Raw genomic sequence first — 15,482 nt, 5'->3', positions numbered from 1 at the left:
CTATGATATAGTAACAGCAGACAATCTCTTAAGTGTGTTACTCAGGTGTCTTATTTATGGAATTTGCTGCTGTTGACAATCCAAAATAAAGTCAGTTTTTTAAAATCTTTGAAATGTTGTAGAATCAATATTAGTATTATTTTTTTTAATGCTTAATGCCCAGTCTGAACAAACAGGTCAAGGCGGTTTACAAAATTAGTACAGTATAATCTTGTTCCGCTTATAACGGAATATCGTTTATAGCGTACGAGGTCCGCTGGTCCTGGCCATACGCCTTTATGAACATGCAGAACATCACTGCATATAGCGGACTCGCATATAACGGACAAACAGTTTGGTCCCCAGAGCCGCTTATAGCTGTAGTTTTGTTCGGCTATAACAGACATGCAGGCTCCGCCTACAAGGTGCGTGGCATGCCGGTGATATAGTATCAAAATGCAGCCCGGAAGAAAATGACAGATTATTATTCTTTCCAGTACAGTATGACATAATGCTTTAGAACATCTTTTAGTGTTCTGATTTTGCAATCATTTTGTGCCATACCAATTTTTTGCTGAGTTTTGTTATTGATGTTGCTGATATGCTTGTGCAGTGACTGTTGTTAATTTATTGTACGTTGTCTCAAGTTAACCTAAATAAAGTTTTAAAAAAATGCAACTCTGGATTTAATGGACTCTGGATATAACGGACTGATTTTCCAGGTCCCTTGACGTCTATTATAATGATATTAAAATGTAGTATGTGTAAGCCTGAAATATTTGGTCGCAGTTGGAGCTTTCTGGCATTCGCACTGTGGCCCTTAACATGAAAAAGGTTGGAGACCACTACAGTAGGTATTTTCCTGTCCTTGGAATGCTTAAAGTCTAAGCCGGTACCTGAGGAAGTGAAGGGTAAAGTGTCCTACCCAGGATCACAAGGAGTAAAGTGGGATTTGATTCTCAGCCCACTGCTATAAAAAATTAGGCTACTCCTAGGGATCAGCAGTAGTGCAGGAAATTTAAAAGTGAAGTTTATCTAGTTACTTCACAAACAACTGGACAAAACATTTGACTCTGAGCCCCAGTATGTAGCCATGAAGGGTAGGGATTCTAATGGTGACTCAACAACTGATCCTGTTCTGAATAAAAAGATCAATTTACTTTTAAATCTGAAATTTCCAGAATATTACGAGATAGCACATTGAAACATGTTTTCCTCTTTATGGTTTCATTTTTTCCCAGTTATGTGTGATAGTAAAAATATTAATTGTTCTTGGCATAATTGTCCTTATTTACTATTTCAGCCTGAAACCATTGGCATGCTCTTTAATCTCAAGGATCTCTGGTTGGATGGAAATCAGCTAGTAGACCTACCTCCAGTAAGATGAATCTCTTTATGTCAATGTTTTATGTGAACGTTTATGTGAACGTTTTATTCTACAGATGTTGTCATCATTTAGGATGGTACACAAAACCCCTTCAATTATTCCACAGTAGAATTGGAGTCCCAAACAAACAAAGACTGTGGAATTGATGTTCTTGATGCTAGATGCTAGTGTAGAGTTAAGTCCTCATCAAATACAAATACATCCACATGGAGAAACAATGTCAAACTGTTTATTGGATATTTGTAGAGTACAATCTTATCCACATAAAATAGCGGTGCGTCTTTCATCTGGAATAGCCTTCCTCAGGGGTCCCGACGTGGAGTGTATGATGGGATTGGGCACTAGTGTGGATGAGAACAATGCCTCCAAGAAGGCTTTTTCTGATGCAATATAAGAAGCATGAAGTTTAACAACTGCAGTGCAGGAGCGTAAATGGGTGACCAGGTTATCCATTCCAGAAGGGAGACTTTTTGGCCCCTGAATTTCTGCAAACCTCATCCAGGGCTATTATGGGACCTGCAACACTGATTTCAATGGATAGAATCATGGACTACAAATTATGACACTGCTTTGGGATGTATTTTTAAAATCAGGACTGGCTAAAAAGTCTTCCTTGTGGAATGGGTAACTTGGTCACCTTATCATTTGCTAAGCTGGTGATGTGGGTTTTGTCAGTGTCTTTGTGTCCAGATGTGATTTGCACATACAGGCTGATATCAGTGGAGCTGCTCTGTAGAGGCTGATAAAACTGCTGCAGATTTCTGTAGTAAATCTATAGGACCAGCTAAACAATGTCTTTGGTTCCAATATACTATGCTGTTAAAGCAAACTTAGAGGCCCTTGTATTGATAGATGCAACATTTGCAAGGTTGACTGCAAGGATTGTCTGTACCATAGTTTGGATGGTCAGAAATATAAAGTATATTGATCACCGGCTTTGAGATTCAGTTATTGGAATGTAGCATACCTTGTATTGTTGTTTGAATATTTTTACTGCTGTAATAGACTGTGATTGACTTATTCGTGCTGTACACTGCTTTGAGTGAATTCCTTCAAAAAGGCAGTAAATAAATCCTAATAAATTTTGAATTCTGTTAGAGCAATTTGTAGTACAACAGTTCAAACCCCATCCTTTTATGTGAAAATAAATAAATAAAAAAGTTGCAGAAGTTCAAACTAACATGCAATTTTTATAGATTGGCTATGGGCCCATGACGTGAAGAATCAGGTATTCTCAACATTTTGGATCTGCTACTTTAGTCAGCTTTTTCCAGAGATGGTCATGTATGTGTATGTGTGTGGGTATGTATATAATTTTAGTTTACTGGAATTCCCATTTTGGTGTTTTTTTTTTCTTTTTGTTTGTTTGTTATAGTGCATACTTTCCCCCTACTTTACTAATGCGTAGTCCGGGTTTTAGCGCCGGCAGCGGTGTTAATTGCTCCGACGGTCATACAATTCCTATGAGCTTTGGGGAAGTTACTACTGCTGCTGCCGGCGCTAAAACCTGCGCTACGCGTTAGTAAAGGAGAGGGTTTTACTATTCACAGAGTGTCCAGTTTTTCTCAACAGCATGTTCACGTGCACTATTCACACACTATTGAGAAAGAGTATACACTCTTCATAAATAATGTTCACTCTCGCCAACAAAGGGAACCCCCCTCCCCCCCCAAAAAAAATCTTGAATTCCTCTTATTGTATGCATGGGAACTGTCTTTTCATACCAATGCACATACCTAGCAAGAACCATTACAGAAAAATAAAATAGTGCTTTCAATCAGTGTTCCCGCTAAGGTGCGTTGGCCTGCGCGCGCGCACAAAATATTACATCGCAGCGCAAAGTTTCTCTTCACAGCGCACACACGCGTCGCAAAGGTAAGGGGAGGTAAGGTAAGGGGACGCATTGGGGGGATTGCACTTCCCCACAATTGCCATGCTTCGGTTCCTCTTCTTCCTTCCTTCCTCCCCCCCCCCCGCGGGACCCTGCGGCACCATCAACTCTTACTCCCTCTAATGTCGGCCCTGCAGCTCCAGACTTCCTCGCACCTTCTCCCCTCCCCCTTTGGATCGCTATTATTTTAAATGTTATAGCCGCGGAGCTGTATCCATCAGTGGAGATGTCTAACCTCGGCCTGCCCCGGAACTCTTACTGCAACAGTGACTTCCTGTTCCTGCCTAGACGGGCGGCTGCTGCAGTAAGAGTTCCGGGGCAGGCCGAGGTTAGACATCTCCACTGATGGATACAGCTCCGCGGCTATAACATTTAAAATAATAGCGATCCAAAGGGGGAGGGGAGAAGGTGCGAGGAAGTCTGGAGCTGCAGGGCCGACATTAGAGGGAGTAAGAGTTGATGGTGCCGCAGGGTCCCGCGGGGGGGGGGGGGGAGGAAGGAAGGAAGAAGGGGAACCGAAGCATGGCAATTGTGGGGAAGTGCAGAGCTGCAGGGAAGAGTGTTGCGGTACCCAGCTGGAGGGAGAAGGAAGATGAGGGAGGGAATTAAAGGAGATGCCAGGGCTTGGAGCGTAGGAGGAAGGTATGCCAGTCTAAGGGAAAAGGAAGGGGGAGATGTGAGAGCATGGAGGGGGAGCGAAAGATGGAAGAAAAGGAAAGGAGAGAGATGCCAGAGAATCAGGGAAGGGGAGATACCAGACTATGAGGAGAGGTGTGGGAGAGGGAAGGCGAGGAGAGAGATGCCAGACCAATGGGGTGAAAGGAGAGATGGAAGGGGGAGGCATACAGTTTCTGGAAGGGGCATAGAAGGAGAGAAGATGCCATATAGGGGAAGAGAGACGGCAGACAGTGAATGGAAGGAAGAGAGTTACAAGAAGATGAGGAAAGGAGAAACCACAGAAGACAAAGGTAGAAAAAAATTTCTATTTATTTATTGCTTTAGGAGACATGTGTCACTGTTTCTGTGAAGCATTGTATGCAGAGTCCAGCTTCTTGCTGGTTCAATTTAACCTTTGTCTATGTATTTTTATTTTATCCCCCCTTTTACAAAACTGTGAAGCGTTTTTAGCACCAGCCTTGGTGGTAGCAGCTCTGATGCTCAGAATTTTATGAGCATCAGAGCTGTTACCTCCGTAGCTAAAATCCACACTACAGTTTTGTAAAAGAGGGAGGGGTTAGTTTGTGATTACATATTCCTTACTAGGCGAAGGTGTTTTCTGTGTTCTGTGTGTTCGAAAGACATGGTTTTCTGTTAGGATTGACGGTGTAGGATTGATCTGTGCTGGTCTGGCTTGTTTAGTTTTACAATGGGTGTATTGATGTACTGCTCACTGCAATATGTAAGATGCTGCCTTTTCCTAGGTACTCATGTGTGACGTGTGGTTTGTTACTAAAAATCATGTTTTTCTTACAGATGGGGGGGGGGGGGCCAAAAAATGATGGGCCCCGGATGTTACATATGCTAGGTACGCCACTGTATGTAAAGATACCAGAAAGCTGGCGTAGCAAAAACTTCTAAGTTTTGAGTATTTAACCCTCCCACAATCTCACGGGCACTCGTTTCAAGTTTATTGAGATTTTGATTTAAACGCAATATCAAATATTTTCAATGCGTATAACAAAAATAAATTTGGGGAAATAAATAAAACCATTTGAACCAGTGTTCCCGCTAAGCTGCGCTGGCGTGCGCTGGCGCACAAAATATTACATCGCAGCGCACACGTTTCTCGTCACAGCGCACGATCGGAAGAGGCGTACGGCAGATGGCAGGGCGGCGAGAGGAGAATCGGGCGAGTTGGCTCATAACTTGCTGGCGCCCGATATTTTTGGCTCACGGTGAAAAAAGTTTGCTCACAACACCCGCCCGCTTAGAGGGAACACTGCTTTCAATGGGTGTGTACACATTGAGGGCCAATCAGAGTATTTTGAAAGGAGAACTCTACCAACCAAGGGTTTTCATGACCAGTTAATTCAGAAGTGTTACAGATCCAGCTGACTAAATGGCTCACTGCCAGAGTTTTGTGTCCCTTTGGTTCAAATCACATGACTATTTTTTTCATGTCATAAGACTTAGATAACTTTATTGACACAGTTTTGCATGTGTTTTATGTACACAAATAGTCTTTTAATTTGTCCAATATATATATCTATATATATATATATACACATGCTGAAGCTTAGACAGTATCAGATTAATCCACACAGTTATTTTTTTTAACATTTTGTAAAAGATATAAGCTTGTAATGATCAGTTTTAGAAAGTTAAGAGCAGCATGAGGTTTTTATTACATTTCTGGGAGTTGTGAGTCTAGACATGATATGCTTTGTTGAATGTAATATAGGAAATTGGAACCCTGAAAAACCTGCTATGCTTGGATGTGTCTGAGAATAAACTGGAGAGACTCCCTGAAGAGATCAGTGGCCTGATTTCATTAACAGACCTGCTTGTTTCTCAGAACCTAATTGAGGTTTTACCTGATGGCATCGGTAAGTGCTCAGCACATTGAGGGAAAGAAATGAAAGGAATTAATTTATTCAGTCTTGTTTGAAGAATTCTTTATTTTGTCGAAGAATTTTTTTATGCTCATGTTCAGATTTATTGGCACGCTTTTTACCATTTGCTTCTTTATCTAGCTAGATGCAGAGCTGCGCACTAACTCAAGTACCTGTAGTTTACCTTCGTGAAAGAGAAGACACCAGATGTTTTAGCTTCTCATTTCATTTCAATTAATTTGCAATGTTTCCATCTTGCCCAAGGTTGATAACCCAGTCAATACACAGAACAAAATATAAAGCCCTATTATAAAATCATATAACAAGGCTCAAAAATATTAATTCACAACATATAATAAAATATAAGATATGTGATCTGTTCCACAACTTGCTTATCCCTATCAGTTATCTAAATTCATTAATTTCCAACATATTGATATAGATTCTAAGGGGTCCTTTTACTAAGGTATGCTAGTAAATTTAATATGCACTAGATACTTAATACATACTAAGGGCCTTGCGGTAACGGCCCTGCGGGCCATAGAGATTTAAAGGGATTCGGGGCTGTTGTCACGCGGCAGCCGCTTGTGCGGCTTTATAAAAGAGGCAGTAACTGTTAGTGTGCATGCTAAATCCAGTAGTTCACCTTAGTGAAAGGGATTGGGGACTTTTTGTGGCTTTGGCATTTCAAAGGTGATATTCAAAGCGGTGGGCACTGGAGGATTGAGTGACTTGCCCAGGGTCACAAGGAGCAGCACCAGTATTTGATCTGACAACCTCTGAGTGCAGAGGTAGCAGCTCAACCAGTGAGCTACAGCCCTTCCCCTAAGAACCCCTAACATTTTCCAGCTTTCTAAGATATTCCACCTAACTTAAACAATTATTAGATATTATCTATGGATTCACAGAAATTTCTATACAAAAATGCTCATCTACCATATATACTCAAATATAAACCAACCTGAATATAAACCAAGGTAACATATTTTCCCCTCAAAAGGAGGAAAAAGGTTGACTCAAATATAAACCGGGGTGGGGGGTGGGGTGGGATTGTTTAATATTCAAGTGCAATGCCTTGCCTTGCCCTGTCCTGCTAGGCTCTGCACTGTTCCCCCTCTCTTGCTGCTCTGCCAGACTCTGCATCCAGCCCTCTTACTCCCTCCTTCCCCTGCCCTGCCAGTCTCTGCACCCATCTCCTCCCTCCGTGCCAGATTCTGTACCCTGTCCCTCCTCCTCTTAATGCCTTTCAGTCTTCCACAGGGCCTGCCATAAGTCCTGGTGGTCCAGCAGTGGGCTAGGACAGGAGGGATCCCTCCCGTCTCCTGTCCCAGCCAATTCTAAGAATTTTTACCTCCCTCTCTCCTTCCTTCCTTCTCTCCTGCTCATGCAGAGCCGCTAGCTGATTGGCTGCTGCGAGTTCTCACAGTCCCTCAAAAACGCATGGCTCTGCATGGGTAAGAGTGAAGGAAGGTCACTCTTACCGCTGTTCACCACTGGACCACCAGGGATTTTAAAGGTATGTGGGGGAGGTGGGAGGGAGGTAAAAATTCTTAGAATGACTGGGATAGGAGGCAGGAGGGGTCCCTGCTGTCTTGGCCCACCGCTGGACCACTAGGGATTTAAAAAGTACACCGGGGAAGAGGAGAGAGGTAAAAGTTATGAGTCGGCCGGATAGGAGATAGAAGGGATTCCTCCTGTTTCGGCCCACTGCTGGATCACCAGACCTCACAGCAGGCCCAGTAGAGGCCTGCAACAGGTTCGGGAGGGGGACGGGACGGGTCAGCACTGACCCGAATATAAACCAAGAACCCCATTTTTGGGCCCCAAAATCTTGGTTTATATTTGAGTATATACAGTACTAAGCAAAAAACAAAACAAAAACGGGGCTGTATGTAACCCAAATTACATGTATACTAAGCAATAAAGGTGTGCAATAAACCTACTTAACTGTGAGATCTGTTCTGTGTTTGAAACTGATTCGAAGGCATTGATCTAGGCCAGAAAAATCCTCAAAACAAGGACCCCACCATCACCCTCCAGAGATTGGGTGGTGGATTATGATCGGAGTCGGCGTAACCTCATTGGCATAAAAAAAACCTCCTCCTATGGAGCTTATCTGTTTTTGGCTTTGTATAATGCAAAGAATTACCATCAAAAATCATTTATATGGAGCAAAAACTAGTTCATTAATTTGACACAAGAAAACAGTTTACTTATCTTGGAAGATCAATAAACACCGATGACCAGCATTTCACTCTCTGAGCTACCTCATGATGTAAATATATTGATCAGATCCTTAGCCACTCTGCTTTACTCAGCCCTCATAGAGCTCTTTCTCAGCTCATATCTAGAGAAACCGGGAGTTCCTCTCTCTCTCAGGGACCTCTCCTGGAAGGTCAGTACTTCCCAAGACTTGTATCAGCCTATAGTTAGGGAAGCCAGGACAACTGCAACAATCATGATGCTAGCCACAGAAGCCTAACAGAACCTATTTGAAACTGTTCAAATCAAATCAACTTCTTTTTAGCTTTTTCCCAAAATCTCCCTAGGAAGTTTCTGAAGGAATATCTACGGGTACTTTTTTATTTTACATTCCTGGCCCCATGTATGAAAAGCCATGCTTCATTAACTTTCCAATTTCAACCAAGACTGTTAATTGAAGGAAACACAAAGTAGAATGCAGTGGCCTTGCTTGAACATAAACCATTCAGTAGATCTCGCAAATAAAACTGTGTTGCACCCCTTAAAACTTTTAAAACAAAATGTAGAATTTTATTCACTTGTGTACTGGGAGCCAGTGAAGTACCTCTGAAACAGTTGCCACATGGTCTCTAGGCCACAGCCTCACTAATAGTTTTGCCATTATAACGCAAAGAAACTGGAGCCAGTGCAACAAGTGTTTCAGTAAACCAGTAGTATGATTGCATCAAAATCCTGACTAAACTGCAGTGTAATATTGCATTATTGTCCAGATGGGAAGCAAGCTGCTGCAGCACTGCTTTAAAAGAAAAAAATTCCTGAAAATAAAGAAATTGCCACGGGATAATAATTCTACACGTGGAGAAAATATGTCTTAAAACGACTTATTTTAATAGAAAATTAACTCTTCTTTCAAGAACTACTTACAAAATGTTTCAGTTCAGGTTTGTTTGTTTTTATCATTTATACTTTGCTAAGTGTGATTGGGATAGTGGTTTGGAAAGGGTAGGAGGGAATAATTTAAGTTATTTTATCTTGTAAGGGGTACAACAGCTCGGTAAGTAGTTGCTTGTCAGATTTCCTGAATCAGGGAGGGGTGGACATATTCCACAAAGGGATTTTGAGAAGGAGACACGTTTGTGAATGGACTTTGCCTTGATATGATCAGAAGCTAAGTACATGCACAATAATTAGCTTTTCGTCTGCACGTAAAGCAGCTTTCGTCTCTTATGGGAGTATTGGGACCTACTGTGAAAAAATTATTTATATAAACCAAGCACTGACTGCATTAAGAACCAGTAATGTTCCTCTTCTGTAGGAAAGCTGAAAAAACTGTCAATCTTAAAGGTGGATCAGAACCGGCTCGTGCAGCTAACAGAAGCTGTTGGTGAATGCGGGAACCTTACTGAACTCATTCTGACAGAGAACCAGCTGATGGTAGGTCTACACAAGGCTGTCTAGTCTCTACTGCACAGGTGTCAAAGTTGGGTTTTCAGGATTTCCCCAATGAATATGCATGAGATCTGTTAGCACACAGTGAAAGCAGTGCATGCAAATAGATGTCATGCATATTCATTGGGGAAATCCTGAAAACCCGACTGTATTGCGGTCTTCGAGGAGGGACTTTGACACTCCTGCTACTGATTGGGAATGTTACTAACAGTGGAGTTTGGGTGGTTTCTGCCGCACCATTGAATCCAGCCAGCTGTATTTGTTCTGGAGAAACCCCCCTCCCCCCCCATCATGAGTTAACTGAGCTCATGAGATTATATTGCCACCATCTTTTAGTACTTTATGAAAAGCATGGCTCCATTACCTTTGCATAGTTTTTATGTTTTGTTTAATCCAAGTAATCACATAAATGTAATCCACTAGTAATATATTTACTTAGCAGGTAAATCACCTGCAGTTATCTCACCTCCCCAATCTACTGCTCCTGATTTATTTTACTTAGGGCTAGATTCACTAATCTCCGATCCGTGTCCGTTTGCATGCAGGCCGACTAATTCACTAAAGGCCTGCATGCAAATGGAGACGATCGTTGGCACGTCCCCCCAGCCAACTGCACAGATCGCTGAAGCCCTGACAGTAGTGACAGGAGAAGCAGCCTCCTGTCACTGCTGTCAGGGCTTCTGCCGGCTTTTTAATTTTTAATCGGGCAGATATTTTGCATGTTTTGCACTCGCAAAATATCAGCCCGATTTAAAAAAAAAATAAAAAAATTAAACCCGCCTTCCCAACAAGTGCCCCGTGAGGACCTAAGGAAGTCCCTGATTGGCTTTGAAGGCATGAATAAACATGTGGATAAAAGTGAGCTGGTTGATATAATGTTTCTAAATTGTCAGAAAGCTGAACAGCCCTAACCTCTTTAGCCTTTCCTCATATGAGAGGAGTTCCATTCCCTTTATCATTTAGTCAATCTCCTTTGAACCTTTTCTTTTCTTTTTTTTTTTAAATTCTTTATTCATTTTCAAATTTACAATACGTTTAACAATATATCCAAACAAATTAACAATAAATATAACACTTAATAATCATCAATGGTACAAATAATATGCTCTTATCTCCCACCCTTCCTTATCATATAATCAATACCTTATACAATATGTAACAATAAATTTACCCTCCCCTCCCCCCCTCAAAATCAAACTTGTAAATTTAAGGGAAAAAAAAATAAAATAAAATGTCATCTAATCGGTACAATACTTTGTAAATGGCTCCCACACATCCTGAAATTTCCTGAAAAAACCGCGCTGTACTGCAATAAATCTTTCTATTTGAACCTTTTCTAATTGGGCTGTATCATTTTTTGAGATGCAAAGACCGGAACTGAAAGCAGTACACAAAGTGAGGTCAGACCATGGAGGGATGCAGAGGCATTATAATATTCTTGGAGCTCCTTTTACGAAGGTGCACTAAGCATTTTAGCGCACGCACTGGATTAGCGCGCGCTAGCCGAAAATCTGCCGCCTGCTCAAAAGGAGGCGGTAGCGGCTAGTGCGTGGGGCAATTTAGCGCACGCTATTCTGCGTGTTAAGGCCCTAGCGCAGCTTTGTAAAAGGAGCCCTTGGTCATATTTACCACCCTTTTCCTAATGATTCCTAGCATCTTGTTTGCTTTCTTGACCATTGCTGAGCAGAAAATTTCAGCATAGTGTCTACAATGACACCTAGATTTTTTTCTTGGGTGCTGACTCCTAAGGTAGACCTTAGCATCAACTAACTATGATTTGGGTTATTCTTCCCAATGCATTTTTCCACATAAAATTTAATCTGCCATTTGGATGCCCAGTCTTACAATTTCCTAAGGACTTCTTGCACTTTTTCAAAGTCTCCATGTGTTTTAACAGCTTTGAATAGTTTTGTATGATCTGCAAATTTAATCACCTCACTTGTCATTCCAATTTCCAGATCATTTATAAATATGTTAAATAGCACTGGTCCAGTACAGGACCATGTGGCACTCCACTATTTACCCTCCTCCACTGAGAAAAGTGGCCATTTAACTCTACCCTCTGTTTTTTCTCCAATAACCAGTTCCTAATCCATAACAGAACATTGCCTCCTATCTCATGGCTTTTTCATTTTTTCAGGAGTCTCTCATGAGGAACTTTGTCAAAAGCATTCTGAAAATCTAGATGTACTGCATCAAATGTCTTACCTTTATCCACATGTTTATTCATGCCTTCAAAGAAATGAAGCAAATAAGTCAGGCAAGACTTCCCTTGGCCGAACCCATGCTGATTCTGTTCCATTAAATCATGTTTGTCCACGGGTCCAGCATTTTATTCTTTATAATAGTTTTCACTATTTTGCTTTGCACTGAAGTTGGGTTTACTGGTTTGTAATTTCCCAGATCACCTAATTTCCTATAGAAGGATTTCACAAAGAATGAAAAGACTTCCCTTAGGAAACTTTCTTTCTTTCTTTAACGCATGGAAGGACTCTTCCTTTCAGTGAGCCGTATCAATTTCTGTATAATGTTTATATTGCTTGCCCCCTGATTTGCTGGCAGCTAGAATCGGACTGCAGTCCTGAATGAAATGAGGCAGCCTGTTCTGGCTCTTTGCTCTGCCAAGTGACTGTCTTGTCTTAGTTTAATGTAACGTTGCTTAGTACCAGTGGGATCTGAAGTTTTGTAGGACCTAGACTTGTGTTTATCAGAACCTTTCTGCACAGCTTTATAAGGAATGAGTAGCTGACTATGGGACATACTTATTAAGCTGCATTAAGCAGTTAAGCTCAGATTTTAATGCGCATTAACTAAGAGCTAATTCACAGTCCCCAGGATTCTGTATACTGCAGCCAAAATAGTGCGTGCAAATCTTTGCGCATTGCTGATTTGTGCCCACAACTTATTGTTTAACAAGCTAATCAACGCTGATAATTGCAAATTATCAAGCAATTGATGATACTAATTAGAATTTATGTGCACAAATTTCTAAGCATATGCTATAAAATGGTGCCCATAAATTCTAGTGCATTGATCTCAAAAGAGGGCATGGCCAAGGGAGGAGCATGGATAGGTCTTGGGCATTCCTAAAATTTAGGCGCACTGTTAATAGAATATGCCTGATCCATGCACAACTTAGGAACAGGCATTTAGGTCTGGTTTTTTTGGGGGGCATAAATGCCTACACCTAAATGTTAGTCACAAAAGACGCATGATTCTATGAACTTCATCTAACTCTGGAGGTGGTTTATAAAATTGTGCTAAGCACCGATCGTTCTGGTGCTGATTTTTTTAGGCAATATACATAGAATTTACCCTAATGTGTGTTAAAACAGCCAGTGCAGTACAAATCTGGCGCTGACTGCTTACCGAGGGAAGGGGCAGCGAATGAGAGGTATAGGCATAGAGTGGGCATAGACTGCACTAGTTAGCACATGCTGTCAAATCTGTAGGTAATGTGTTTTTATAAGGTAGTGCTAGTTTAACGATTGTTTTACATCTCACTTTGCTATGTTAAATAAAATTGTCTTAGTACCCACCACTGAAATATATATATATATGTATAATGGTTCAGTTACATAGAAACCTGGAAAACTGAAGGCAGATAAAGACCATATAGCCTCTCTAATCAGCCTATCCAAGCCATCTACTATCCCTTCCTCTCTCTTAGAGATCCAATTTATTTGTCCCAAGCTTTCTTGAATTCAGATACACTTTTCTCCACCACCTGCACCTGGAGGCCATTCCAGCCATTAAACACCCTTTCCATGAAAAAGTATTTTCTGAGGTTATTTCTGAATTTTTCACCTTCATCCTATGCCCCCTCATTCCAGAGTGTCTTTACCTTGGAAAGAGACTCACCTCATCCACATGTATTCCACTTAGGTATTTAAAAAAGATTTGGACAAATTCCTGGAGGAAACGTCCATAGTCTGCTGTTGAGACAAACTGGGGGAAGCCACTGTTTGCCTTGGATCAGTTAAATGGAAAGTTGCTACGATTTGGTTTTTTGCCAGATACTTGTGATGTGGATTGGCCACCGTGAAGATGGGATACTGGGCTAGATGGACCAGTAAGGCTATTCTTTTGTTCATATTTTCTCTATTCAGAATAAGATTCCAAGGTATAAAAGCCTCCTCTCTGCAACACACAGGTAGCTCTCTTTTTCTATCAAGCTATCGCTCTCTTTTTCTATCAAGCTATCAGGAGAGGGGTCTTGGCTCTCCCTCTCTTTATCTATGGAACAACGAAGCTTAGACCATCCCCCTTGTCGCTCCCTCTCTGCCTTTCCCTTAAACTTCACGCTTCCTTCTGGACACTGTATGGCAGGGAAACTACTCTGCTCTCTATTTAATTGTAATGCTTAATTGTAATGCTTATAAATATTACTTTTCTGTAAGCCTATTTCTATAATATATTCTTTATGCAATCACCTCTGGTTGTGTCTATTATTCTACTTCCTGGTGAGTCATCTGTGAGGGAACTGAACCTGGGACCAGCGTTTGTCAGTACGCATTTCACTTAACCCCTACCACCTAATATTGTGGGGGCCACTTTCAAACTGACACTTATATCTCCCCTCTCCTATTTTTCCTCCAAAATATACATATTGAGATCTTTAAGTCTGCCCCTATACACTTTATGATGAAGACCACTGACCATTTTTTTAGACGTCCTCTGGACTGACTCCATCGTGTTTACATCTTATTGCAAAGTAAATTAGGATCCTGCATTGCCTTACTATAAATATGTGTATTGTAAATAGCTTTTAATTTTGACAGGTCTTGCCAAAGAGTATTGGAAAACTAAAGAAGCTGAATAATTTGAATGTAGACAGAAACAAGCTAACATCTTTACCAAAAGAGGTAGGTGCTGTGCGCATGTGAGTTCTGTCTATCCAAAGGTATGGGCTTTAACGTGCGGAATAGCGCACGCTACATTGCCGTGCATGCTAGACCTTAACGCCAGCATTGAGCTGGCGTTAGTTCTAGAAGCGTAGCGCACGGTAATTTCCTGCGTGCGCTAAAAACGTTAGCGCACCTTAGTCAAAGGAGCCCTATGTGTAAACTTGATTTGCATACTCTGCCTCCATTATATGCAAATTTCATTCATGCATATTCATTGTAGATATCCTGAAAACCTGACTGGCACGGGGGTATTCCAGGACCGAGTTGAGAAACACTGACCTAGGGCAAGTCATTTAATCCTCTGCTGCTCAAGATGCAAACTGCAGAAATCTTGCGTTAAAGCCCTTGTGTTAATACTAGGAGATGGCTTCTCAAGAGAAATGCCAGTTTTGCTTCTCAATGTAAATTGGTCCTGTGCGGAAAAAAAAAAGTGCACTATATGGGAGAATGTATTGGATGCATGTGCACATGGGTCTTATGCACAGATTGGCAACTGGAGATACATGAGCATACATCAGTGTCTTGCAAACTTTTTGAGCTGTGGCACACTAAATAATAATAATAAATTTATTTTGTATACCGCCATACCCAGGGAGTTCTAGGCGGTTCACAGCAGTTAGATTCAATACAAACAGTGCAGTTGTAGTTGACAACAAAAAAATGAACAAAGCAATTATAAAAGTTAACATGCTGGTTATACGTCTACAATTTAAGTGAAGGGAACAAGAAAAAAATACATGCATATGTACAAAAAGTACATGCAATAAGGACATGTAGCAATAAGTACATGCAGCAGAATACATGCAATAGATATAATAGATACAATAAGTACATGCATACAATTTAAGTGAGGAGAAATGCATACACGCCATAAGGAAGGAGCATACAAGGAAAAATGTTTACAAGCCGTAAGGAGTGGGCAACAATCTTAGAAGAGTGAGAGGGGATAGTCATGGGGGACGATTAGGGATTCGGTCTGTTGAATAGCTGAGTTTTAATGTGCTTTCTAAAACTGAGGTATGAAGGAGGCATCAAGTATAATTTGGGCTAGCCATGAATTTAGTTTGGCCGCTTGAAAGGAGAAACTGGCGGCTGCAGCTCGAGGGCACCTGGAA

At 41.2% G+C, this 15,482-nt stretch overlaps 1 protein-coding gene across 1 annotated transcript in view; it reads left to right on the top strand.

Annotated features, from left to right (window-relative positions):
• The window catches only part of LRRC1 (leucine rich repeat containing 1), a 234,210-nt gene that overhangs the window by 182,530 nt on the left and 36,198 nt on the right, over nt 1–15,482 (top strand). The window contains exons 7-10 of the mRNA XM_033939508.1: nt 1,283–1,357; nt 5,659–5,803; nt 9,327–9,445; nt 14,242–14,325. Coding sequence (XP_033795399.1) covers nt 1,283–1,357; nt 5,659–5,803; nt 9,327–9,445; nt 14,242–14,325 — 423 coding nt within the window. The remainder of the gene's footprint in view (nt 1–1,282; nt 1,358–5,658; nt 5,804–9,326; nt 9,446–14,241; nt 14,326–15,482) is intronic.

The sequence above is a fragment of the Geotrypetes seraphini genome, chromosome 3 (assembly GCF_902459505.1).
Source record: "Geotrypetes seraphini chromosome 3, aGeoSer1.1, whole genome shotgun sequence".
NCBI lineage: Eukaryota > Metazoa > Chordata > Amphibia > Gymnophiona > Dermophiidae > Geotrypetes > Geotrypetes seraphini.
The sequence above is the reverse complement of the archived record's forward strand: the minus strand, read 5'-3'. Positions and strand labels throughout refer to the sequence as shown.